The sequence below is a fragment of the Apteryx mantelli genome, chromosome 23 (assembly GCF_036417845.1).
Source record: "Apteryx mantelli isolate bAptMan1 chromosome 23, bAptMan1.hap1, whole genome shotgun sequence".
NCBI classification, from domain to species: domain Eukaryota; kingdom Metazoa; phylum Chordata; class Aves; order Apterygiformes; family Apterygidae; genus Apteryx; species Apteryx mantelli.
This window is the reverse complement of record NC_090000.1, coordinates 1,355,912-1,383,401: the sequence shown is the minus strand read 5'-3', so window position 1 is coordinate 1,383,401 and position 27,490 is coordinate 1,355,912. Positions and strand designations below refer to the sequence as shown.

Here is a 27,490-nt window from a genome sequence, read left to right as displayed (position 1 = left end):
CCGCCGCCGCCGCGGTTTGTCCCTGCGCGCTCGCCGTCGGCGGCGGAGCGCCATGGCGGCGCCGGGGCTCTCCAAGGCCGAGTACCTGCGGCGGTACCTCAGCGGCCCCGCCGCCGACCCCGCCCAGCCGCGCCGCCGCCGCAAGAAGAAGCCGCCGGGCGGCGGCAGAGGCGGGTGAGTGCGGGGAAAGGGCCGCCGCGGCCTGCGCGCGCCGCCGCCTTCCGGGTCCCCCCCCGCCCCTGCGTCTGTCTCCGGGCAGCGCCGGGCCCGGCCTCCACCCCCCCCCCCCCCCGCACACAACTGCCCCCGGGGCCGGGACCTGCCCCGTCACCGGCCCCTGGGACCTCCCATAGCCTCCCCCGGGGCTGGGCCCCCCTGTACCCACCCCTGCCCCCCCCCCCCCACAGCCGCCTTCGGGGCCGGGACCCCCCCGTACCCGCCCCTCGGACCTGCCATAGCTTCCCCTGGCGCTGAGAGCCCCTGTAGCCACCCCTGGGCCTGAGACACCCCTGTACCCGCTCCCGGGACCTCCCCTAATCACTCCTGGGGCCGAGACCCACCCGTACCTGCCTGTGGGACTTCCCATAGGTGCCTCTGGGGCCGGGACTCCCCCATACCCATTCCTGGGACCTCCTGTAGCTGCCTCCAGAACCGGGATCCCCCTGTACCCCCTCCTGGGACCTCCTGTAGCTGCTTCTGGGGCCGGGATCCCCTTGTACCCACTCCTGGGACCTCCTATAGCTATCCACAGGGCTGAGATCCCCTATGTACCCCCATTTAAGACCCTTTATACCTGCTCTGGGGCAGAGACCCTCCCCCATAACCATTCTTGGGACCAAGACACCCCTGTACCTACTTCTGGGACCCCCTATAGCTGCTCCCAGGGTTGGAGTCCTCCCTATAGATGCCCCTGGGGCTGGGATTCCCCTCTACCTACTCCTGGGACCCCCCCATAACTGCCTCCAGGGGCAGGATCCCCCCATTCCAAACCCTGTGGATCCCACCAAACTGCCCTCAGGGTTGGGACCCCCTAATACCAGTCCTCGGGGCTGGGAGCTTCCTACAGCTGCCCCCAGGGCTGGGGACCCCTCCATAACTGTCCCCTGGGGCTGGGAGCCCCCAGCAGCCACCTGTGGGTCAGCTAGCAGCAATCGGGGCGACTCGCTGCTGGCAGTGGTCTCTCCTTGCCAATGCCCTGGTGTGGGTCCCTCTCTCCCCGCTCTCAGGATGCGGATAGTGGATGATGATGTCAGCTGGAACAGCATTGCTGTGGTCCAGGAGAAGGAGGAGGAAGAGGATGAAGGGGACATGCCTGTGGTGAGCACTCAAGCACCAGAGGACTGTGCTGTCAAATGTAGTTTCCCGAACTGTGCTCATCCTCCTTGGGGTCCCCCTTGTGTCCCTCTTTGGGAAGCGCTTGCCAAGCCCTGTCTCGCTGCCTCGTTGGCTGGGTTCTGCAGCAGAGGTGGGTGAGTTTACCTGGTCTAACCACAGGGAAGCCGAACTAGCTCGCTGCAGATAAAAATAGTTTTTATGTCAGGTGTTTATGTTTTAGAAAGGTTTGCAAATACCAGAAGTCTGTGATAGACCAACTACAGTGGTTCTTAACGCTTTAAAACGGCCACTTGGGACAAGACAGAAGGTTCCCGTGCAACTGACTGCATGTGCTGAACGCTGCAGCTTGGCTTGTGGCATGGGCTGGAAATGTAGGCATCAAAGAAAAAGGCTGAAGGCAAAGATTTGGGAAGGTTTTTGAAATCAGCATGTAAAAAGGCAGCTGAATGATGGTTACGCACCAGTTGCCAGCCAGTACAGTTGTACTTCAATATTTGTTTCAGAGAATAGAAATTCTTTTTTGTTCAGCCGTGTTATTTATTTAGGTATTTTGTCTTCAGGTAGCAGAATTTATTGATGAACGTCCAGAAGAAGTGAAGCTCATGGAGGAATTCCGATCAAATACTAAATGGAAACTTTTAGGAGGTGAGATTAGACCTTTCTTTACTGTCTCCCTGAATGATTTACTGTTCTGAACAATGAAATTATAAGGTAATAATAACACCTGTTAAAGAATCTTTTAAATGCTGAAGAGATCAGGAACTATGGAGAAACCTAGTGATGGTGATTTCCTGTTTGTTTTTCTTTAGAACAGAATGAAGATTTGCAAAGCTCAGATCTTTCAGTACCTGCCAAATTTACTACAAGGTATGGGCCTCCAACTAGAAATGCTTATATTGGTTAATTCTTATTTTCTGGTATCAGTTGTCTCATTCTGCAGTTTCAAAGTGCTTTGCTGTGGAGTGTGAGAAGCAGGATATGTAGAGATTCCTTTTCCAGTGTTGAGTTACCTCTGCCTGGGGGATGAAAAATGACAGATAGCATGTTGTTTAGTTACAATGAGTGCTATTTCTGTATGTTATGTGAACAATTATCGCACAATCCTTCGACCATAACAGAAATCTGGGTGATGACAGGCTATAAGTAGACCTGGAACACAGTGAGGATGGTGGTGTTATAATACACTTCTTTTCTGAAAGCAGCTGTGGGATGGTCAGTGGTCACAGGGAGTCCAGACTCTGACAGAGAGCTTGGTGGGGTGTTTTGTTATGAGAAGATGATTTTACAAGGGCACAAAATGGGTTTTTTGGTCTGAGTGTTGCAGCAGTCCCTGGAAACTTTAAAATGATTCTGTTTAAGCTTTCCTGTGACCCAAGTTGTCTCAGAGAGTTTCTGGGATCTGTTGGGAAGTCTATGGCTCAGTGATGCAGTTCACTATGTAAATGTGAATTATATTTCATATTTAAAAAGTTGTTTTCATCTTTCACACTTACTTATAGCTTTACAGATCCCATTTAGTTTTTGTTTCTGGTCTGGAGACAGCAAAACCGAAGAAAGTTAAACTCTCGTGTGAAACTTCCCCTCCCTTCCCAGGAAACAGCGCCATGACTCTCTGGACGACTCACCGCCAAGGCGACTGCGGCACGACTCCCCAGATCCGTCCCCTCCCAGGCAAGAGCAATGCGACGTCCCCAACCTTTCGCCTCCCAGGCGACAGCGCCACGATTCCCCTGACCTCTCCCCGCTGAGACGGAAACGTCACGACTCTCCAGATCTGTCACCTCCGAGGCGACGCCATGATTCCCCTGATGTCTCCCCACCGAGACGGAAACGCCACGATTCCCCCGACCTGTCACCTCCCAGGCGACAGCGCCACAACTCCCCCGACCTCTCCCCACCGAGACGGAAACGCCACGACTCCCCCAACCTGTCACCTTCCAGGCAACAGCGCCACGACTCCCCTGACCTTGCCCCAAGACAGAAACGTCACAACTCCCCTGACCTGTCACCTCCCAGGCGACAGCGCCACGATTCCCCCGACCTCTCCCCACCAAGACGGAAACGCCACGACTCCCCTGACCTGTCACCTCCCAGGCGACAGCGCCATGATTCTCCCGACCTCTCCCCACCAAGACGTAAACGCCACGACTCCCCTGACCTGTCACCTCCCAGGCGACAGCGCCACGACTCCCCCGACCTCTCCCCACCAAGACGTAAACGCCACGACTCCCCTGACCTGTCACCTCCCAGGCGACAGTGCCACAACTCCCCCGACCTCTCCCCGCCGAGACGGAAACGCCACGACTCCCCTGACCTCTCTCCAAAGAAAGTCAGTTCAGCAATGGGGAAAAAATCCTGCAAAACCACAGACAAGTTGCTGTCAGGGGGAGTCCAAGGAGAGCAATCTCATCTCAAGCACAGCTTCTCTGACAAGTCCTCATCGCGTCAGAAGCGGAATGTTACTCCTGATCTGTCCCCTCCCCGGAAAAACAGATATGATTCTGACCTAGACTTGTCACCACCTCGGAAGAAGAGGACTGGGTCACCTACTCTGAAAAAGCAAAGTAGAACTAGAGGTGAGTGTGTGTAAGAGAGAGTTTCTGTGTACTCCGTCTCTCTTTTTCATTGCTGGTTGTTAGGCCCCTCTCTGTGATCACACTTGCACATGCCTGAGAGATAAGGGGTGTGAAGTTTAAAAGCCTGTCCAAAAGGAAAACTAAGTTAAACCCTACCCCCAAACAGTGCACATTCAGAAGGAAGAGAATTTAAAGACTGTTGTCACGTACTGTGACTTTCCCCTACAGCTCATCTTCTTTTAAGGTCTTGTTTTTTCTAGAAGTTACCTCAGGTACCACCATATCTAGTTCTTTCATGGGGTTGCAGTCTTAATTCTGTGATTTTAATTAGCATGCATCTTAACACAGGTGCTTCTCCAGCCACTAAAAAGCTCAGGCAGATTCCCTCACCTCAAAGGTGCTCAAGACATGACTCTGATTCTTCATCTCCACGGAGGAGTTCCCGGAACGCCTCGGATTCAGACCTTTCTCCCCAACGGAAGAATCGCAGGCTAGGCCTGTTACGCCATGACTCCCCTAAACGCGGTCCTCTTAAAAAGAATCAGAGCAAGCCTTCAGACTCTGATTCATCTCCTCCACGAAGGACGCTGCCATCTGGAAAGGAGCAGTACGGTTCAAGGAGTCCTCCTGATCTCTCACCTCCTCGTCGCCGCCGTGACACTGAGGAACCTTCCAAGAAGGTGAAGGTTTTGTCTTTCCATTTTATCTGTAGATTATTTCCTGTCGATGGTTAGGAAACTTAAAAAGTCCAACATCTATTAATCTGTAAAGCAGAAACTCATATACCTCATGAATGCAGCTGTGCCAGACTGTCTGCTCCCAGTAAGAAGCATGAGGTAGTCATGAGAAGGAAGCTCTGGTGTCTCAGCTGTCTCCTGAGACTTCTTTTCTGACTTCAGGGCATCCCCTCATTATGCCTCTGGGTCACCAGACAGCTCTCAGCTGGTAATAAATATGACTTTTCTGTTTGATTTGCAGGCAAACATGATGTTATCTGGGGGCAAAGCTGGCTTGGTGTCAGCTGATGTGCTGCGGAGGGAACAGCAGGAGCTCAGGAGACACGAGAGAAATAACAAGCACTTGGAAGGTAGGGGGCTGAGAAGGCTGTGCGAGTACCGCCTTGCTTTGTGCTTACAGCTGGCTCTGGAGGCTGTACCAGGCCCTGTCTTAGAGTGCTGGGTGTTAGGGTGGTGTTGGAAAGCATCCCTGTGGAGTAGCATCTAGACATACTGATGGATCCCTGTGGGTAGGGTAAGGGACCTCTGAAATAAAAGATTTATAAGCAGTGGTTTCAAAGCAATGCCAGTGAAATAATAGGGAGGGTGAGAAGCTTTTGCTCTGTCTGCCCCAGCTGCAAGTCCTAATCTGAAAAAGCTGACTGATACTCAGAGCTCAGCTTATGAGTGTGGCTGCATGGGGCAGCAGCTAAGACCAAATGCTGTGACCTTGCCTGTTACTGGTAGGTGAGCTCTTTCAAAGGCTAGAACTTTAAAAAAAAAAAAAAAAAAAAAAAGTTGAAGTGAGTTGCAAGTAGCCATTGAACTGTCTGGAGGCTGTGAAATGTTCTGAAATGAGTGACTTGGGGCATCTGCCATCTCCAGAGGAATCTCGGCACTCTGAGACCGTCTTCCGAGACAAGTCAGGCCGCAAGAGGGACCTTGCACAGGAACGACTTGAGCAGAAGCAGAAAGCTGAAGCGAAGTCTGAGAGAGATGAACAATACGCCAAATGGGGAAAAGGGTAAGGGTCTCTAGAGCTCGCTTGCGTGTTCTTCAGGCCTTGCGTTACGGCTTTGCAATTTCCACTCCCTGCTATTTAGCCCAGGTTTGATACCACCAGAGGTACCACTTACAGTGGTGGTTTTAGTGGCATATCACTGTGTCACTTCACAGGGTCAGCTACTGAACGGTGGTAATGTTACGGATTTGAGCCTGTGACCAGGACACCACATGTTCCATTATATGTTTTTGAGACACCTTGAACTGTCTTGTCCACTGCTGCATGTGGGTTGGGAATGCTGCACACATGTGCAAGTTCAGGATTGTGATCAGTTGTGCAAACAGAGCAAGTCACAGTGCAGAATTCCTTGGGTTTTGGGATGAAGCTTTGTGTTTTTCTTTTCAGGCTAGCTCAGGGGAGGCAGCAGCAGCAGAATGTGGAAGATGCAATAAAAGAGATGCAAAAGCCATTGGCCCGTTATATTGATGATCAGGATCTGGATCGAATGCTACGAGAGCAAGAGAGAGAAGGAGACCCCATGGCTGAATTCATCAAAAAAAGGAAGGCCAAAGAGAACAAAGACAAAAAAGGTTTGGATGTACAAATGCAGCTGCTGTTAAATTTGTAGCCTAAGACTGCCACATCATCTTAGTCCTAAAGGACTCCTTGTCTGGAGTTAGTGCAATAGCAGTATTTGCTATTGTTGGCTTGTTACTAATACCCGCTAATATTATTTGTTACCTTAGAGAGCAGTATCCAGTGACCTAGGCAACTGACAGACTTAGATTTGATTAAATGTACTTTCAGATGTTTCCTCTGTAAGCTGCAGATGGCTATAAAACAGTTTGCACATTACATCTGTATATACCTTTTAGGTTGATGATGATGTGACCACATGATAGTGCTGAAGTAGTAATCTGTTTTATGGCTGTTTCTGTCTCTAGAGAAACCTAGGTACAATGGACCAGCACCTCCACTCAACAGATTCAATATATGGCCTGGGCATCGCTGGGATGGTGTGGACAGGTATATGTTCTGATACATTTATGTGATACAATAATAGTAAAAATAAATGAGCTTCAAAGAGTTTACAGTGTGAAGATTCCCGATTATCAGATGAATGAATGAGACTGTTAGCAATGCTAAGGTTGAATATGCTGATTTATGAATGGGTGGTAATACGCGCTTGTCTGGAACAGAAGGGAACAAGGCTCAAATCCCCTGAGGTCCTTCCGGGCCTTTAGTGGCTCTGACGAAGGACTGGGGGAGCATATTGTATGCTGTATGTTGGCATGGAGCGCTGCATCTGTTGGTTGGTACTTTCAGCAAGGGGATGAACAGCTTCTATAGTGCGAACACCTGGTAGCAGGTGGAAAGAGACCCGTGCAGCCCACTGGACGCAGGTCACTGAACTCTCATCAGAAATGCCAGCTGTTGTTATGAAAAGCTTGTGATGCATCTAAATTAAAGTTTCACTGCTTGATAAAACCTTCTGTCACAGCAGTCCATGCTCTTCTTGGTATTCCTTCGTAGGTCCAACGGATTTGAGCAGCAGCGTTTTGCCAGGATAGCCAGCAAGAAGGCAGTTCAGGAGCTTGCATACAAGTGGAGCGTTGAGGACATGTAGACGAGAGAAATAATGGTGTGAGACATTGCTCCTGAATCAACGTTACAGAGGTTCATCTACTGCCACTGCCAGAGCTGTAAGTAATGGCTCGCTCTGCCTGGACCAAGTGCCATCCTCAACATTCAGTGTCCCAGTGAGGAGGAGAGGCTGAATTTAGAGGGGGAGCTTATAGTGCTTCTGAATGAGGGTTTTCCTGTCATCCGGATGATGAATGCAGAGAACTTCAACAGCGTTACTTTGAGCAGAGCAATGGCTGAATGTGCTGGAGAGGTGCAGTGACTGCTGCCTGCAGGACTACTTCTGCTCTCTGGCAATCCCCCATGAGGTGCTGCAGACGAATTGGTTTCTGGCCTGCTTATTTCTCTTCTCACAAACTATATAAACTGTATGCGTAGTTGTTTTCTGCCAAATGCTTTGTTCTCTGAAGACGGTTCGCAAATTTTCAGGTGTCCTAAATCTCAGGTTTTTTCATGGTGAAAGTATGCCGAAAACTCAGTCACTGAAGAGTTACCTTGTCCAGTAGTTCAGCCTGTTTGAGAATTCAGTTGCAGTTTCAGTTGTGGGCAAGTTCTTCCAGAGGGCAACTGTCCCCTAAATCTACTTAATACTGTGAGCTGATTTGCCTCTGGGCTGATATCAGATCTCCCTCATGTCCTTGCTAGGGAGCCCAAAGTGCTTCTGATAAGTATATGTAGTTATCATGCCTTCTAGTTCATAGAGTCCCTGATTGCAGTGAAGTTTGTAAAGCTAAGCTTCTCTTCGTCGTAGTCCAAGCTGGGCTGGATGGGTACATCTGTGGCAGGAAGCTGCTTGCTGTATGTCACAGCTGTTCTCTCCTAGAAGAGACTGAGAGAACCTGCAACGTTGTATGTGACAACAAAGTCTTCAGAAGCCCTGGCAACTCTTTGGGGGTCAATTTCTTGTGGAAAAATACAGAGGGGATTTAAAATGTTTTCCCTGACTTATTTTCTTTGGAGTATCTAACGGTCATGGATTAGTCCCCCCCAGACTTCTCTCTTGACAGTGCTGCTGGCAGCTGGGCAGTTCCTTAGCACTGCTGCCTGGAGGTTTGTTTCAGTGTGAAACATAACCCCTCTTGTGATCACATTTGTCTGGGCTTGGAGCTGGAGGCCAGGCAGAGTTGCACTTGATCCCTGCTTTCAAGAAACCACTTCTGGAAATAAATACAGTTGGTTTTGTTTATGTACCAGAGAGCATGTATTAAATGCAGCCAGCAGCTTCCATGGAGATCCCTTGCCATTAATAGTGGTCAGGGGCCAGTCATGAGAATAACCCTTTGCAGTGATCCTCGTAGAGCAGGAAAGGGTATGGGTGAGAAGTATAATGACAAAGTTCTCTCTGGAGTTTGCGGGTCTTGGTACTTTCTTCCCTGTTTTTTTACTCACTGTGTTACATTTTTAGCAATCCTGGAATCCATGTGTACACTTGTAAATAACAGCTTTCTTTTTTACTTGATTTTGTGCGTTGGTGGATTTTTTTCTAAAGCAGAGACAAAGAGAATAAATAAGTGTCAGCCTGCTGGTAAGAGGTTTGGGTATAATTTCTTCCGCTGCCATCACAGTCTGTGCTTTGCTCAGCCAAACAAATTGTGCTTCACTAACATCTTTTTTTCAAAGTCTGTTGGTAACTATCCAGGCTAAAAGTGGGAACTTACTGGACCCTTACTGCACTGACAGTCTCTCCTGTATTTATGGGGTAGTCAGTTAAGCTTCACTGCATCCTTTGGACACGGATCCTCTACTGTCACTGCTTGCAAATGCATAAACCAGGGAGTATTATACATAGCCAGTGACTGAGGCCAGGAGAGGAACAGAGAGGTAAGCACCATTTGCAGATCTCGTGGGAGCGAGCTGTGTTTATTTCAGTAATGAAGCTCGGAGAAACAACCCTGAGCAGGTGTCATTTTTGTGGGCCCAAAGGTAGTGACAGGGAATGCTTTGCTCACCTGGGCCCTATCCTAGGCAGGAAAATAGTTTGAGAGTGTGAGGCAGCAATGGGAGTTCACACTACAGTGGTGCTTGCTGCAGCATATTAAAAACATGCACTTTATTTGTAGGTATTTTCCAGTTACACTTTCCCCTTCCATCACCAAGATCCTAATTTTTTCCTATAACTGCAACTTAAAGCTGTTGCAGCCTTGAAGAAGAGTAGAGATATATTTGATATATGCTCATTTTTGCTCTTAATTAAGAGCTTCTGGAAATACAAAAACCAACCAAACAAGTACTGTGGAGCTATTGAATTCACCTTAGAGAGCTGTTGTCCTGGTTAGATGCTTGTACCTTCCTGTCCATGGCTTAGGTGAAAGTGTGCTTCTGTCTTACAGAGAAACAGAAAACTGCAGCTGGCTAGCAAGAGTGAAAGTCAGGAATATTAGCTGCCATTTACAAAGGCAGAGCCATTTTAATGTTGGTACTAAGCACAAACAATTTTTATTATCTGAAAACAGCATAAGCTTCTGCTCTTAAAGCTTACTTTGGAGGTTGCAGTTTTAAAATTTTAGGTAGAGGTACCTCCTGTTTATTACTACCAGGAGGACCTTATAACAGAGTTCATTACAGCAGTGAATTTATACAGTACATCTATTATATTTTTTATTACCAGATATTTTCTTGCTAAGATCTATCTATGCAAAATAACAGAGTATAGGAAGGCTCAGATGATGCAATTTTAGCATTAAAAAGCAACCCATCCATTTATATTGCTCCCTTGATGCAAATCAGCAAATATATAATGATGGTTGATCGAGATGCAGTTGTGCTAATGAAGCATGGAATCTAAAATACTTCTTAAGCTTCAGAGGGGACAGGAGAGCTGCCTCTTCCCTCCTGCTGCTGCTGGATCAAGTGCGTCTGCAGGGACAGAGGTTGGGAGCCGCATTAGCGTGGAAAAGACCCGCGGTTCCGTTGGTGTGAGACCGTGCCGCTGAGCGCCTGTTGACACCACCCCGCGAGGTGCTGCCGCGGCCTTGCCGGGAGCTCTGCCTGTAGGACTTGCTGCGGCTGCTGGAGAAACCCAGCGTCAGCGACCCGGAGGGGCTCCCGCTCTGCTCTGTGGTTCTTCACCTCTCCGCTCTCCGGGGTAGGTACCTGGTGCGCGTGGTGCTTTGGCTCTCAAATGCGGCCTGTAAGCCCAAGCTGGCACTGTAATGCAGGCAGGGACCCTTCTCCTGACAAGTGATGTCAACGCGAGGCACCGGCTAGCCAGACAGCCGAGACCTGCCCTGGAGCGGGCAGTCCGTCAGCGTCCTTGCTGGCGCTGAACTCACAGCAGAGGCAGCTCGATTTGAAGGCAGGGAGGATAATAGGAAATGGCTCTAAGGGAACATTAAGATTTGACAGTAAAGAAGTGTGAATACTTTTCCCCTGTAGTTTCAAGGTCAGCTGCAGCCAGAGGCTCTCAGGGTGACTGCAAAGGACCAACCTGTGTACACCATTTGTAAATACAGAGCACAGCTGATCATACCTCTTCTGTGAGGGCTGCAGGGACCTGGCTTGCGGGGCATTCGCTGCAAGTGTGAATCATTGCTTATTACTTAATACAGACAGCGTGGGATGCAAAGGCACTGGAACTGTGGTGTAACTGGCAGAACAATATTCGCAACACACTTAACTTTGGCAGTGAGAGGAATAAAGCTGCCTGTAGCTTACCGCACATCTTAGAGGGAGAGCAAGAGGGAGGTGTTAGCAGGACTCACTCCGAGCACTTGACCCTGCTGAAAGCCTCGGGTGGCAGCAGGAGTGTCTCCCCGTGCTCCCTGTGTAGTGTAAAGCCATCCTCAGGGGCTGCAGGGCTGCTGCGCGGGGCAGCTTCGTCGCTTGCTCGCTGCCCTTGGCCATCGTGGGGGACTGCGGCACGTCCCTAAGCCCAGGAGCTGCTCTGGGGGGATGCACGCTTCCCTCTCCTGGGACCCGCTTAGCGTCCTTCCTTCCCTGCCATGCCCGCGGGGCTCAGGATGCAGAAACGGAGCGGAGGTAGGAGCAGGCCCCTGCTGCGGCAGGACCCAGAGCCAGCCTGGGGCTCGGGCTGGGGGTGAGGATGGGAGCTGTGTCCCCGGGTCGGGTGCCATCACCCCGAGGCGGGCCGCGTTAGCCGGCAGAGGGTGCTGCCATACCGGCGCTGGGGTGCCGGACGGGCGCCCCTGGCCAGCCCTGCTCATCCCCGGGCCGTGCTCCGCGTGCCCCCGCAAGGGCAGAGCCCAGCCCCGGCTCCCAGCAAGCTGCCCCTCATATACCTTCCTCTTCCTCGCGGATCCTGTCTGTGCACGCGCGCGTGTGCGTGGGTCGGGGCAGAGGGAGGCAGGTTCGTCCTGGTGCCCTGTGTCTGCGTCCTGCTTTGCCGTGGCTCTCCTGCCCCAGATGTGGCTGTGTTTGAGTGCGTTTGGCAGCAGAGAGATCGGAAAATGCTCTGGGATCCTCTGGGATGAGAGAGGCGAAGGAGATGAAGCAAATGATGCTGGGAAGCGGATCTCTTTATTGTTGTTTCTGGAAGGACAGCAGCCCTGGTCTTGGCATTAAAAGAGAACTTTGATTAGCTTTAACCAGAAAAAAAGAATATTAAAATCTTAATTTAATTTAAAACACTGTCATTCACAGTCATGGCAAACGCAGAGCAGAGTAATTATTATGCAAATTAGGCAGATAGAAAAATGATTAATAATTGCACAAATTAAAAATTATTGTAAACATCCTGTGACTAGTGATAAGTCCGTGAGGAGTGTGTGTGCAGGAGGCAACGTTGCTCAGCCAGTTCCTGCATCCTGATTTTCTCATTAGTGGGATTTAATTAGCAAATGATGCGAAGGAGCCAAGCAGCATTTGGGGGAGGTCGAGGGTCGGCACGGGCCAGCGCTTGGTTTCGGGTGCCGGGGAAAAAAGTGCCAGCCTGGCTGCTGGGGTTGCCAGGATGGAGCTTGAACTTCGATTGAATCCCGCTCCCGGCTCTCGATGCTGTTCAGGAAACTTTGCGGAGAGGCTGCTTTCCTGGGGCTGGCTGCTCGCGGGGCTCGCCCCCTTGCCGGGCTGCCGCGAGGCAAACCCTCGGCGTGCGCGGAGGGAACGGCACGGCATGGCACGGGGCGCAGCTCGCCCTCCTGCGCCCGCGGCCGCCTCTGCCCGCGGCAGCCCCCACCGTGCCGGAGCGGGCATCACCCCTGACCGGCCCCGGATGGGCATTTAATAATTACTGGTGGAGCTTGCTCCCTCTAAGAATTAATGAGCTTATTTGTCTGGCATTTTGCTGCTAATTGCATAACATTATTTTTTTCCCCCTGTTCGACTGTTTTACTTTTATACTTTTGACAGTGAGCATGATAATAATAATAATAGGCTTACACTGGCTAATAGGCTTACGTGGTGCATTATTCATGTCAAGGACAAGCAATTAAGCTTGGCCTCACACATAATAATTAGATTTTTGTTGATGAGCTCATCCGTAATGCGTTTAGTTAAGATAAGATAAGGAGCTTAATCCATGGTGTGTGACACCCCCCCATGACCCCTGCCCGCTTGCGGGAGGGTTTGCCCGTGGCGGCTGGGCAGGGGACGCGACGCTGCCCGCCTCTCCTCTGCGGAGGAAGGACGCCCGACCGAAACCGCCCCAGTGCAGCGGGCAGCCGTCGCTCCCCTGCGAATAAACCGTGCTGCTGCACAGACGCAGCGTGCGCAGCCTCCGCACGGCGGGACCTGGGGGCCTCCTTGCCTGCCCCGAGTTTGTCCTTCCCGCACCATCAGGGCATGGGGAAAAGCTGCTCCGTGTGGAAGTGATGCGGGGAGAGGAGAGGGGACAGACTCCAGAGGCATCGCGCACTCGAGTCGGGGGCTTCGAGGCAGAGCAGGCAGTCTGACTCGGCTCTCCTGAGCCTCCAACAGGTGCCCGCTTTTCCATCGCTCTTTGCTAAATGTCCTTTGCGATTTGCTTTGTGGCTCGCGTGTGCGCTAATTGCTTCCCTCTGACTTGGCAGCAGCTCGTCTCTGGCCCACCTGGGTGATTTTGCTGGATAATGCCCCTGCGAGGTTACTGCTGCCCGTGCCAGGGCGGCTGTGGGAGGCATCCTGGACAGGGCGTGCACGGATCTGCCTCCTTCGGGGAGAAAGGTATCTCCAGAAACACAGGATTAAGCAGACAAAGCATGTTACAATGGGAAAGAGATTGTCTGAACATCCTTACAAATGAGCAGAAAGCTGCAGAAGTACTCAGCTGTTCTATTTTTGCAGATGAATGGGGCAGGTTTGCAGAAGACAGAAATATATATGCCTATAAATATTTCACACGGAGAAACAGATGAAAATTGTTCCTCACAAATGCTGTAATTTACTCGAGAACCTCTCTATCTGCCTGGTTCCTGACAATTACGAATTCCCCTGAACCCTGTAATGTGCCGTGCCTGCGCTCTTATCTGGGCAGTGCCGAGCGTTAATATTAGTTAAGAGAAACCCCGCGGAACGGGTAAAGGCTGGCGCGGGGCTCCCCGGGGGCTGCGCGCTTTCGGCAGCGCCCGGCCCCCGGCGGGCTGTCTGCCTGGCCCCGCCGGCTTCCTCTTCGTATCCATCACTGTCCTTTCTAATAGCCTGCGCTCGCGTGTCAGCCGTGCAGTTATCAGTCATTTCCTTGTATGGCTCCTTTGAGCAGATGCTCGGCAATTACGGCCTCAGCTGCGAGTGGCGGGGAAGTCAAACGGGGTGCCAAACTCTCCTGGTTGTCACCAGCCTCCCGGGCCGGCGGCGGCTGGAACGGCACCGAATGCCGCTGCTCGCCCAAGGCCGGCGAGAGCCTCCGTAAACCCTGATCGCGAGGACTGTCACTGTTTGGGGAGGCAGGAGGCTGCCGGCTCAATGACACTGTCTTGGATGAGGGAAGAGCTGGAGAAGGGCCCTTCCTCTGCTGGAAGGTCGCCTGCAGCTCCGTCTCCTTTTACGCCCATGGGGCAGGCATTTATCAGCGAGGATCGATGGCGGTAAATGCGGCTTCTACCAGCCATCAGGCCCCTTTTTTTTTTTTAATAGCTCCAATAAAGCGGGTTCGGGCAAGTGACACATTATCGTAACTGTTTCCTGCTGAGATCGCCTATTATTTTTTAATTAAAAAGAGCCCAAGATTTGTCATTTTAATTTTTCTCTATGTGGCAGTGGCTCCAAGTCGCCAGCACTTGGCAAAGCCTGACGGCTCCATAAATTGTCCGGGGCTTCCAGCGGGAAGCGCCGGCGAGGGGCTGAGCAGGCAGCCGCACGCGGGAGGACGCGCGGCGCTCGCCGGGGCCCTGGCGCTGCGGCGGGGGGACGCGGGGGCCGGGGCGAGCCCTGAGCGCAGCGAGGGCAGCCCATTTCGGCTGGGGAAGCGCGGCTTTGAGAGCTGGCTCCGTCCCTCGGCTGGCAGCGGGGCCGGGCGTGAAAATCAATACGACTGACAGGTTAGTGATTGTATATGCATATGTGCACTTTTCCTAATTATGGAATAATTAGGGACATGCAGAGATAAAAATTACTAATAATATTTACTCTGGACTCTATTTTTTTCAATAACCTCTCTCTCTGGCTCATTCTCCGAGTCTTGGTGGAAATAACTTTGCAGATCCCAGTTAATGAATATTTGTAAATGCAAGAACATTCAGCGCTGGAATATCCAGAGGGCATCCTCTCTCTTCCTTGTAATTTTTTTTTTACAAGATATTTAATATTTATGGTTCCATATCCTTGTGAATAAAAAGAGCCACCCGCAAACCCCGAGGAGCTTAGAGTCTGGGGATATTTATGGCGCTTCCTCTTTTTCTTTTCAATTACAAAGACACCTCACATAATTAAGTGCTAATAACCTTGTTAATCTAAAATTGATACTCTTTCTCCTGGCCATCTCTTAATAGAATTAAAAACAGATTAATAATCAACGATAGGAGACATTGCACGCAATTAAAGAAGAGGGATGGGGCGTCGGGACGGTGGCGCAGCCTCCCAAACTCGGGGCTGTGTTTCCTCACCCCGGAGCGGGGCCGGGAGCCCGCACGTCCGGGCGCTGTGCAGCGGCGATGCCACGGCGGGGTCGGGCGGGCGGCCGCACCGCTCCCCGAGCCGCCCGGATGGGAAGACGTGTTTTGCCTTGTTCTCTTTACACAGTTTAAATTTTTAAGACAAACAGCCGTGTAACACCGTCTCCTAATGAAACTGTTTTATGTTAATTAATTATGTATCAAGGCTCATTCTCATGCACGGCCCAGCTCTGCTTCCCCTCCGCCGAGCCTTTGATCTGTCAAAGGCTAAACGGGAGATAAATAATCAAATTAAAAAGCAGCCTGGATGGAAATAAACACATTTAAGACGTGTTATCTAGTGGTTAGAGCAAGGCACTGAGTAATAGGACTCCTGGTTCCGTCTCTGCTCCGCTGCGGCAGCGCGGTGGGAAGCGGGCAGGACCGGCCCCGCCAGCCTCAGTTTCCCCAGCCCGGAGCTGCCTCCCCTCTCCTGGCACGGACCCTGCCTGCGCCGCACACGGTGAGTTGTTTCCCATAGGAGAAAGAGGCGGTGAATGATGTTATCTGCCTGATAATGACAGAAAATTAAAAATCTGCGGTGTTTTTTTCTTCCAGGCCGTGGAGCATCTCCCGGCAGATCCAGGCCAGGGCTGGTGTGTGCCCATGGTAGTTGGGATGTCAGCGGTGGACACAGTTTTGGGGTAATTTAACACAGTCTCTAACAATTTGTCACACCTAAGCGGAGACAGATGTGCATCCATATTCATTTTGGAGTAACTTCAGAAATTTTAACTCCATCAGCCAAGGCAGCCCCGCTCGGCACCCCTCTGTCCTGGGCTCCGGGTCAGAGAGGGTGGGTGGGAAGGGCTGAGACCCGGAGGACTCGTCCCACCTGGGAGGACGCTCCCTGGCCGTGAGGCTTTCTCCCCCAGGGTGTCTCTGCTGCGTGCAGACCTGTCCCCTGCGGCGCGACAGCCGCGTTTTTGGGTCTGGGGATTGCACGGGGTGAGCCTGGCCTCCGCGTAGGGAGCAGGAGCTTGCGCCGACTCTTGGGGCTGCGGGCGAGCACCTGCGTGCAGGCGTGTTTTGGCATTTCCCACGCTGGCTCTCAGACTGCAGAGCCCCCCCGGCACGTCCCCGTTTGCCCGGGCGCTGCTGCATCCCGTTAGCGCCAGCCGAGACGGGCGGGTGCGGAGGGACCCTCCGGCCACCCTGGGCCGAGGGATGCGCAGCCACCGCGCTTCTCTGGACCGAGCCCCTGTGGTGCTGTAAATCAGGTGTTATTCTAACGGTAAACACCCTACAACAGGAATTACAGATTATAATTGTGCAGTGCTTTATGGCCGTAATAAAATTGTAATGTTATAGCCTGCATGTAATTACCAGCTAATAGATTTCTTGTTAAAGGCCTCAATGCGGAGAAGCGCCCCAGTTTGCCGAGTGCCAGCAACCGAGCGGGCGCCCGGCCCCCCTGCGCCCTCGGTGCGGTGCCTCGGCCCAGCTGCTGGCCTGTTCCTACCCCCTTTCTGATGAAGGCACTCGCTAGGAGCTGCAGAGAGGCTCCAGGGAGCGGGCTTTAGCGTAAACGAACCCCGTTTTGGGGGGGGGGATTAGAGGCACTTGGCCGCTTCTCACCCGCAACCGCTTTTGTTCTGCTCGGCATAAGCAAAGAGGCGCTCTTTGCCTCTGGCTTCGCTCCGTGCGCGCTCGTTGGGATGCCAGAAAACGTTATGCCTGGAGGTTATTCAGTTAGCAGATTAGGAGGGAGTTTATTACATTTCGCCGGCTCCTCTTCGGAGCGTTTTGATGGTGATGTTTTTATCGGCTTATCTCCAGGCGCGCGCGAGGCAGGCTGTCTTCCCGGCGAGCGCTGCGGCGCGGCCCGGGCTTTGCCCGCCAGCTCCTCCAGCGAGCTCGGGAAGGGCGATCGCACTGCGCCAGGGCAGGGGCGCTAACGCCGGCGGCAGGCGCTCGCCTCCAGGCTGCGGCCAAGCCCGGCCCCGGTCGGATGCTGCACCGGGAGGATGCCATCCCGAAGGAGGCGAGAACCATCGTGGTGGGGGCAGCAAGCCCCCTCCCCAGCCAGCCCCTCTGACCCGAGGGCTCCCGGCCCCGCTGCGCCGTCTCGCCCCGCTGTTGGCAGGCGAAGCGGAGCGCGGCGCAATCAAAGGGAGAGCGCGGAGAGCGCCGTCCCCTCTGGTCTTGCCCCGGGCCCTGCCGTTGGGCTTCTGAAGGCTTTTCTCCAGCGGTGTCGGTTCTCGTTAATCTGCACATCACAGCCATCGCTGCCGACGTCGGTGGAGAGATCGTGCCGGCTTCCTAAGCGGCGTCGCGGGCAGCAAGGGGAAGCGGAGGGGGCAGGCGATGCGCCCTGCGCGGTGCACGCCGAGCCTGCGGAGCCGGGCTGCCTTCGCCGCCGAGCGCGGCGCTGGAGCAGAGCAGCTGCCCGCAGCCGCAGGGCTGGCGGAGGGACGAGGGCCCCGGCTCGGCTGCTGCGTGCCGCAGCAGGGGTGTGAGCTCCTGGCGAGCAGGGCTTGGCGTTTCCTCGCCACTCCCTCTGTGCTTCGTGCTCGGCAGCGAGCAGTGAGGTCCCTCGCAGCGCTGTGCCCATCCCAGTGCCCCTTCCCGCGGAGGCTGGGATGCCTCTCCTGCCCGCCAGCATCAGAAAGGGAATTTTTCCCCCCAGGTTATATAAAACACTATATAAAACGAATGCAAAGCCATCACGCTGGAGAGTTTTACTTGCCCCACCAAGGCCATCTGTGCTTCTGCTGCTACTGTGAGGCTCTGAGTTTCCCTGCTCCGATCTACCTTGGCTCCGTATCCCTTGAGCTAACTAATCAGGTCAGTGCATTTTTAACACGGCATAGGAAATCTTTATATTTTTTGTCAGACTCATTCTTCTCCCTGGTCTCTCTGCGGGGGGCTGAATTATTTAATGCTGAATATTAAGCAGAGATGTTTTCCCTTCCCTGGGCTGCTGACTGTGCACTTTAGGTCTGGAAAGACTGGCAGATGCTTCTTCTCGGAGGTGGGTGCAGGGGGAACCCATAATACCAAGCAAATTACCCACTTACGGCTAGATTTGCAGAAGAACTAAGATCCCACTTAAAGGCATCTAAATAAACAGGCCAGATTTGCTGAAGTGTCGAGCACCCAGTGGCTCTGCTGAGACACAGCCAGGACAAACCACTTGACAACCGCTGTAAAAGCACAGCATTTCCGCCTCTTTACACGTGTCGGTAAAATTTGCTGAAGTTTGAAAGTTTATTTCCATCCCTAGAAATGGTTCTCTGCAAGTGTGGAAAAAAAAAAAAGAGCAGAAGAGGAGAGCTGCGAGAGGGGAGCCAGCAGTGTGAAAAGTCTGGGAGATTATATGCAAAACCCTTAGCTAAATTAATCCAGCAGCACTGAAACCTGTAGGAGCCACCGAACGCAGGAGCCGGGGTTCCCACAGGGACGATCACGTGCTTCCGTGGTGCGAATGAGACGTTTTCTGTGCTTTATTGTACCTTAAATCGCGGATCGCGGCCCGTGCCGTTGAACGCGGCTGCTGCTGGGTCTTGCAGCCTGAGTTTTCGGTTTCTGACTGCGTTTGCTCCATCGAGGCTGCGTGATCGGCGTCGAGCACAGGGCTCGCGCATGGGTGGTGGCCGACCCCAAGCGCTCCCGGAGCAAGCGGCAGGGCCGGCGGTGGCTGGGCAGGGGGCTGGCCTGTAACTGGGGAACAGCAAACATATGTCGGCTGGTTGTAGGTCACATGCGGCGATTATCACATGACAGGTGACTAAACACAAAGGGCTGATTTGTGTATCAGGGTTTATCTTTTCCATTAATGGGTTTCTAAATTGGTGGCAGTGGAGCAAAAAAACCCAATTTGAACTCAGAGCATGCATGATTACTATTGTAATAACCTTGGCTAATAAGAATATGATGTGGTGTTAGGCTGGGAAAGAAAACACATTTCTCATTAGCTTTTTGATTAATTACTCTACATAATTTCCTAGGGGGACATGCCTGGGACTGATTGCCTTTGCTTTTGACGCGTGGAAGTGGTTTACCTTAACTTAATAATTTTCTCGGTGACATTTTAATGGCAGGCCTCAATTAATCTCCCGTTGGCTGGAGGGCAGGGGCTGCGCACGCACTTCCCTGCACAGACCTGCCGCTGCCCTGCAGAGGCACCCGGGGCCTTGCAGGGCCTTGGGGGCTTGCACAAGTCCCGCGGCGCCGCCGGGCTTTCCGTCCCCCGTGGCCGCTCAGGCTAAGCAGTGCCCGCGGCGGTGGCCGAGGGCATTAAGAGTTGCCGTAATTCCCAGCGAGCTGCCTGGAAGCGCCGGGAGGAAACTAGCTGGTCACGTGGCAAAGCAGGAACATGAGGCTTTGAGTAGGATCTTAGCGCGGTGAGCAGACTAATAATTAATTAGCAATGCTGATTAAAGGATTAAAGAGAATGGGATAAACAGAGCTGGACTGTTTCGGGACGTTTATCTCGCAGCTCCCCATCGGAAGAGGTGGAGGTCACGGGCGACGTTCCTGCTCTCGCACCTGCGGGTGGGAGATACGTGGCAGAAACGCTGCACCGGGAAGTGAACGGGTGGGTTTTGGCGTGCTTCGCACGGACGAGACGCAGCCGGCTGCCGAGAGGGGCTCCCGCCGCGGGGCTGGATTCGGGACCGGCCGGGCCCCTGCAGCGGCCGCACACGGAGCGAGGGCTGGGAGCCTGCGGGACGGCCGGGCAGGAGCAAGTGCCGCGGGACCGGGCTGGCGGCTCTCCGGCAGGATGCCTCGTCCTTCCTTTGGCAGCCTGGTTTTGCCCGCTTTGCGGTAGTCTTGTTTATCCCCAAAAGAAGGATTTTGCAAGGAGCTCTTCTATAAATGCTGGGGGAGGGGGCCGTGCCTTTCCGCCGCCGGTGAGGTGGCAACGCGCGCCCCGCGGGACGTGCCCGCGGCCGAGACAGGGCTCGGCCACGCTCGCCGCGTCGTTTTGCTCATGTGCAGTAGGAAACGCTGCAAGTGCTTCGCAGTTGGCAGTGGCGGAGGAGGCGTCATTTTGTTTTAAATACCTGCGAGTATGCCAGTCGTACAACTGCTCCCGCGCCTTGCAACTGCTGCCAGGAGTCCAGCTGTTAGAAGGCATATGTTTACATGACTTGGAAGCAACCAATTTCCTTCCTTGCATTATAATATAAATATTTTACAGGAGCTAAAATATTCAAAGATTGTTTGATGTTGCCACATGGAGTGGTATCAAATGAGGGCTGGAAGGAGGGGAAAAAATGAGAGGGAAGCAAACAGAGATTCATTTGTTTCCATTGCTGAAAATTGAATTATGCTTCATATTTCTGCATCATAAAATTGCCCAGAACATTGATCTCTGTTTATTGTTTCGGGAGGAGATGCTTGGATTGTGCCTTTGCAGCATAATCACCATTAGTGCTGGGAAAGACACGCAGGGAGACGTCCTGTCGCTAGACTGCGAGCGCTGCAAGACGGGGCCGCTGCCTCCCTGCAGGCTGCAAGCGCCCGGAGCGCCGCCGGCTCCCTGTAAATAACGGATGCTCCTCGCGGAGGCGCCGCTGCCTGGCTCCGCGGGGTGCTGGGAGGGCCGGCGAGGGGCGCACGGGGCGAGCCCTCCTTGCTGCCTTCCCCTTGTGAGCGGCAGTGGGGACGGGCCCGGGCTGGGGCAGGGGGTCCGAGACCGGGAGCGTCGGTTTGCCCCTAGGGCTTCCTTTTGCGAGAGGCAAAGACAAGCGAGCCCCTAGCAGGTGGCCCTCTCCAACCCAGGCAGCTTTTGAGCCAGGTGCTTTTATGCTCTAATTAAAACGTTGGCAAATCCATACAAATTTCCACTAAATAAAATGTCAGGGTAATTCCGAGTCTCGCCCTGCTGCCGTGACATTTCTGCGGGTATTGTTTGAGGGCTAATTGCATGCTGCTGTAAGCGCTTTTCCGCAGATCTTGTCTGCCTTTGCTATTACTTTGGCGCTGCTCAGAGCCTTCATCCCGCTGCTCGCCCGTGCTCGGGCCTGTTGCCTCACGGCATAAATAAAAATAGGGCCTGGCGCTTGCCATTTGCCTCGGAGCAGCCTTCCCAGCGTGGCATCTGTGTCCGGGCAGAGCTATTTCTCAGCATCCTGTGGAGAAACGGGCGGAGAGGTGGAGAAGGACCCGCGCCGGGAAAGTCTCTGGTGGCCCCTGCTTCCCGGGGCTGTTTAGAGCCGGGGGGTGGCGGGACTGGACATCCGTCCCCCCCCTTGCCAGTCCTTCGCGGCCGCGGCGGGGATGCCCGACACCGGCATGCCGTGCTTGCTTGCGAGGGGGAGCCGGGGGAGCGGAGCGCGCGCCCGCCGGCCGAGGGGGGAAGGATTTGCTCTGGCGGCGCGGCTGCGAGGCGCGGGAGGATGACACAATCAGCCGAGCGTGTCCTGCGAACAGACGGGATTACAGCCCAAATCCTCCTCTCGCGCGTGGCTCGGCGGCTGTGGCCCGAGCCTCCCCGGCGCCCGCCTCCCCTCGCCCCAGCCGGCAGCCGGCAGAGGCCCTGGGGAGCCCCGGGATGGTGAGGAGTTGGCTAGTCCCCCTGAGCCGCCGGGCACGGTGCCGCCAGGACCGGAGAGGAGATGCCCATAAAGCTGCAAGACGAGCGCTGCGGTGCTCCCGGCAGCCCTGGCATGTTGCTGAGCGCGAGGTGCGACTTAAACGATGCAGGAAGGATGCCAGCACGCAAACACGCACCCTGCCGCTCTGTCAGTGGGAAAGCTGCCTCCTCCCGCACTGGTATTGCCGTCAAACGAGGCGGGCAGCAAGCGATCGGAAAGAGGCTGCTAAAAAAAGCAAGTGAACGAAGTCCCCGCTGGCCGGCGGTGGGGTTTGAGTGGCAGGGAGGTCATTCCCGCGCATCGCTCCTTGGCACGCCGGCCCCGTGATGGGCGCTGACGTCGCCGTCCGGGGCGCCGAGAGAGTAAGCGACGGCAATATTTATGTTTCCATCTAAACGCACGGATTAAAGCAGACACTTTAATCTATTCAGCAACAACTCAAGGATTAAAAAGTTGCAGGCAAATCACAGTCCTAAATTGGTAATATATTTTTGCTTGTCAGTTGACAAATCATTTTATAAATCTATTCTACAGCTTTATGTGGTCCCCGTGTGAGTTAGGGACTTGCCAACTTTTAACCTGCTGTTTCTCAGCAGCTTATTCTGCACACATCCTCGGGGGGGAAAGCACAGCAGAGAGGCGTATTAGAAATGTAATAATTTTCCCAATTGTACCAGTTTTACTCATTTTGTGTTGACCCTAGACAGAGTTACACCGCGGGGTGCCAGAGCCGTTTGATGTTTATATTTACTCTTTTGCTCAAATGATTGTTTCTTTCAATCACTCACGTTTTATCCCTCCTCATCGTGCAACTCTACTTGCAGGCTTTGCTGTGAGCCTCTGGCCTGGTCAGGGCCAGGGAGGCGGAGGGACGGCCGCTGTCCCCTGCCCCGGGGGATGGACACCTCCACGGCGACGCAGCCTTAGCTTTTCCCTTAGTGCTGCTGTACGCTGCTATGGATCGCAATGGCTTCTATTTTCCAGAATGTTTCTTTTTCAAACAAAGTAATTACCAATTAATTGGCGAGGAGCTTTACTTCTAATCCCTGAGCTCACAGGAGGGAAATCTGGCCGTTTTTGTGGGTGCACGCGTGTGCGGCGGTGGCGAGCGCTTCAGGACTGCACCATCTGGCTGTTTGAAAATCATTAGCAGGCGCCCAGTTTGGGAGCAGGTAATTGCCAATGGATAGATCTATATATTTCTGCATATGTTCATGGAAGTAACAGCCTGTCTGGACAGACAATGTCGGATGTGTTGCTTCCAGTCGGGAAATAATACAGAAAAAAACACTTCTGGGCAAAGGTTAAGCCCAGCTGCGTGCATGGAAGAGAAGGGCTCTCGGGGTGGCACGGGTGCTCCCGGTGGCGCGTCCCTGCTCCGACGGGCTGCCCTGTCTGCGCTCCTTTAATAAGGTTTTTCCCCCCCCTTCAGTTGTCCCGGAACGCGGCGGATGAGGCAGAGGTTAGAGACACGGGCGACCGATGGCATATGCAGAAGCCAAGCCAGCTGCCTTGCTCCAAGCCTCTTGACTGCCCCGGGAAGGGGAAAACCTCCGCCTGGTTTCCGATCAGCAGCAGGATCCTTAGCAGAGGGCACCGGCTTCGCCTCTGTCCGCGATGCTGACAGAGCGGAGGTGAGACTCCTTTAAAACTCCTGCTCCCGGATCTCCCCGCGCGGTGCCGGCAGCCAGCGTGTTCCTCTGTTTGCCAGAGAATGGTGCTGTTCTCTTGCGAACTCGGAGCCGGCTGCGTTTCGGGGATGGAGAGGAGGAAAGTTTGGGAAATTCCAGCAAGAGAAAGAAATGGGTCACCCAAAAGCAGCCCGCGGCGCTGCCGGCAGCGAGCACTTTGCTCGCTCCGCTGGCCCGCGCAGGCAGCGAAGCGTCGGTCCGGCTGGTGGCTGGCAGCAGCGTTAGAGCGCGCGGGCGCCGGCGCTGGGGCTGGGGCTGGGCCAGGCCAGGGCTTTGGCCTGGCGCCCGCCCGGGGGCCGATACTTTGCTCGCTGCTCCCGCGCTGTCGGAGCTGCTGTTATTAGCAACGGCACAGTGATGAGAGCGTCAAGGGGAGATGCTCCGTCCCTGCCGCAAAGGGTGGGAACTTGCTTTTGCAAAACAGCAAAGACGGGTAGGGAGAGGAATAAAACGAGTTTGATTTCTGGGGCCAAATCTCAGACGTCAGTGGAGCATTGAGTGCTTTCATGTGGAAGATGAGCACATTGCTGTGCTGCTGGGTGCTTTGGGATGGAGTTGGCAGCTGGGCCAGAAAGCAGCTTATTAAAGGGTTTAGTTAGTCGCTGCAGAGCAAGTCGGGCTTTCTGTTTTGTTTTGTGCCTCGTGCTGTGCTTGCTAACGCTTCACCTTCAGACACCAGCCTTGGAAACCAATTTCGGTTTGGCACAAACAGTGCGGGGGGCCTCGCGCACCTCCGGGAGAGGCGCTGGGCCGTGTTAATGCTGAGTGCCGCAAGCGCATCCCCTGCGTGCGAGCGGAGGGCCGGGGAGGGGGGGGACAGATGTGGTGCTGCTGGATGAGGGACACGCATGGAGCGGGGGACGCGTCCCATCCCCTCCCACGGGGCCTTTGCTCTGCCGATTGGCGGTCGGCTTTGGGCAGGGGGCGACTCGGGTGGCCGTGACGAGTGCTAAATCCATCCGAGCGGCTGAAGGGTCTCCCACAGGCCTAATTCAAAGCAGAAGGATACGGCGGGGAGAAAGCACTAAATGCAAAGGGATTTTTCTATGTTGGCTTCTTTTCATTATGAATCTTTTTTCCTTCTCTTTCTCTCTTCTGGCCAGTGCCAGGCGAGTTGATGAATTATCCCAATATATATTCTGTCTGGAAAGAAAACACATATCATATATATCTTTGACAAGTTATTATTCTTCCTTATCAGAATATGTGTGCATCCAGGACGCCATAACTCACCCTTTACGTAGCTTTTGTAACGAGACGAGAGAAATGCAGCAGGCTTTTAAAACTCCTGCGTCCCCAGGCGCAGCCCTGACAAGTCCTGAAGTAACCGCGCGGCGTGCGGGACGGCGACCCGCCGCTGGGGAAGGGGCCGCCGGGAGCGGGGAGCCGCGTCCCTCGGCTGACGCGTCCCTGCCGCTGGCCGGCTGGCAGGGCGGGGGGATCTGCAAGGACGTGAGACGATCACGTCGAGTTAATTCTGTGCCTGCCGCACCTCCAGCTGATTGCTGCAAATTAAATTTCACGCCAACGAGCTGGAGGAGTCGGCGTGCGGCGCGGCGCGGGGGGGAGAGGGCGGGATGGTGGCGGCGATCTGCAGTGAGCGACTGCCAGCAGAGCCCCCGGCCCCGGCTCCGGCTCCGCGCGCACGTACGGCGCCTGGCTGCGCCCGCATGTCTCCCCGCAGCCCGAGCCAGGCTCCGTCCAGCTGCGCCTTGTCTAGAGCTGCCCGCTTTGCAGTGGCCAAAGCTCGTGCCCCTTGAATCCGCTGGACCTCCTCTGCTGGCAGCAACCTGGCGGAGCCAGCCCGTGCCGTGCTCTCGGCTTGCACGCGGCCATCGGCCAGCGTTGCCGAAAGTGGCGGTGGGTCCCCACGGCTGAGCTGGGCACGCTGCCGCCAGCCCGGCTGCGGGAAGAAACCCGGCGAGGAGGGGCTCTCGTGCGCTCCAGCCTCCCGGGCTTTCCTGGCTGCCGTTCCCACGGCAGAGGTATGCGCAGGATCTCTTTACGTGGGGACACAAAGGTCTGCAGAGCCTAATGGGCCCTGGAGCAGCGGTCCCGGGAAAGGAGCTGTGAGGTTTGATGAAAACTGGTGTACACATGAGCGAGCAAAGAGTTATGTGTTTTCTCCCCGTAATGACAGTCCCCGACTCCGAAATGAAACCCAGCGGGGAGCCGGTTCAGCCTGGCCTCTAGCAGCGGCAGCGCGACGCCGTGCCGCAGCGCTGCGCCAGCCTGCCTGCCCGCTGCAGGGCCGCTCCGCGCCCCAGGACAGCGCGGCGCCGCGCCACGGCTCGCCTGGGCTGGCTCGGGGCGAGGGCGGCTCGGCAGAGACCTGTCTCTCCGGGGAGAGCAGGAGGACACCTAGCACGTGAGCCCGCCTGGGGCTTGTGCCAAAACCGCAGCTGGGTCCCTGCTTGGTGGAAAGGCCTTTCTGCTCGCAGGTGTTTAGAAATCCCTCTTCTCCCCGCTCCTCTTTCAGCGCGGAGGTGGGGAAGGGGGGCAGCCCTAAGGCCGTGTCGTTGCAACGGGGACCGGCTTGCACGGTGCACGTCGGAGCGCGCTGCTGCCGGCTGCCGGTCAGCCAGGGCTCGCAGGCACGGGCGAATGCGAACTGGCAGCCGTCGCTGCGTGGGGAATAGCCAGCGCCCCCGCAATGTGCTCAGCCGCTCTGATGTGTGGTTCAAAGACGGCTCTTGCCAAAGACTCGTCCTCAAGAGACGGACGAGCAACCGCGGCCCGCTGCCCGCCTCCCCGCTCGGTTTGTCTAGAGCAACGGCATGGCATGGGGTGGAATGTGAATTATGTTTATTGCAATGGAAGGAGGAATTATAAATGGAAATGGGAACCTGTGTAATTGCTGCGCGGAGGCAGTGCCACAGTGCAATAACTGTGCCATGATTGCGTTGGATACCGTCCTGTACCTGCGGCGGGCAGGCGGCTGCAGCAAGGCGCTGGGGCTTGCAGCTCTTGGCTGTCATTTAAGGCTTGGCTGGGGACTGAGTATGTGATCAAGGGCAAATCACCTCCTCTCAAAACAGTGTCAGAAGTGGAAAGCTAAAACAAAACCCTCTCAGTGTTTAAAAATGAGAGCTTTTTCCCATTGCTTCAGTAAAGGGAAGCTTTCCAAGTTGTGGCAGCAAAACCCAAACTCGCTTCCCCAGCCTTAATGCTTTGGGTGTAACTGAAGACAGAAACGCGGCTAAATACCACGTTGGAGCCCAGGCGAGAAGCAGTGCAATCGCGGTAAACTTCTCTCCGCTCCCCCTTCCCCGGCAGCTTGGTCCCGCCGCCGGGGAGGATTTCCCCCGCCTCCGCGGCGCCTCCCAGCCGGGCAGCGCGAAGGCCGCGTAGCATCCGTCCCCCGGCCGCCCTGTCAGGCTCCATGCGACTGCGGTAAATCAGGATGCTTCCCCAAACACTGTGATAGCGGGAATTTGGGAGATACATAACCCGCTATTTATTCCTTCAGCGGCACAACAGAGCCCTCCCCTACCTCTGTGTGGGAGGCTGTCACTTTGTATTTAAAGGAACTAGGCTGGGAGGAATTAAATACCTGCCAGAAAAGGGGCTGTTTCGTTGTGCCTCGAGGGTCCCGCGTCTCCCTGCTACACGTCAGAGTTTGTACTGTGGCTCCGAGCTGATTTTCCCTTCCCTCCCGCTGGGTCTGCAGCCCAGCCGAGCACCCCAACACGGTCTCCGGGGAGGGAGCCAGGGTGCCAATCCCTGGGATGCCAGGTGCTGGGATTAGGGGATTTGCAGGCTTCCCACCCAGCAGCGACCCAGCTCTGTCTGGGCCCAACCGGCTTTAATTAGTGAATTAGTTTCCCAGGACACGTGTGAGGCTGTTACGAAGCCTGGAGATGCTGGTGCCTGGAGAGGAAAGGGAAAACAGAGGCTCCTGACAGCTCGGCTACAGATACTCATTGCAGCAGCTCTCTGCCTCATCAGCTCGAGCT

At 54.5% G+C, this 27,490-nt stretch overlaps 1 protein-coding gene across 2 annotated transcripts; it reads left to right on the top strand.

Moving 5' to 3' along the window:
• Positions 1 to 43: 43 nt before the first annotated feature.
• Positions 44 to 8,805, top strand: BUD13 (BUD13 homolog). Of its 2 annotated transcripts, XM_067310184.1 has the most exons (11): positions 44 to 174; positions 1,227 to 1,317; positions 1,896 to 1,980; positions 2,145 to 2,202; positions 2,929 to 3,911; positions 4,260 to 4,591; positions 4,890 to 4,998; positions 5,513 to 5,651; positions 6,036 to 6,220; positions 6,575 to 6,656; positions 7,164 to 8,805. In XM_067310184.1, exons 1-11 carry the CDS (start codon positions 53 to 55, stop codon positions 7,255 to 7,257), a joined length of 2,280 nt encoding a protein of 759 aa, XP_067166285.1. In that variant the 5' UTR covers positions 44 to 52; the 3' UTR covers positions 7,258 to 8,805. The 2 variants fall into 2 exon arrangements, with proteins under 2 accessions (XP_067166285.1, XP_067166286.1); XM_067310185.1 differs by lacking the exons at positions 44 to 174; positions 2,145 to 2,202 and having other exon boundaries at positions 1,244 to 1,317; positions 7,164 to 8,733.
• Positions 8,806 to 27,490: the final 18,685 nt, after the last annotated feature.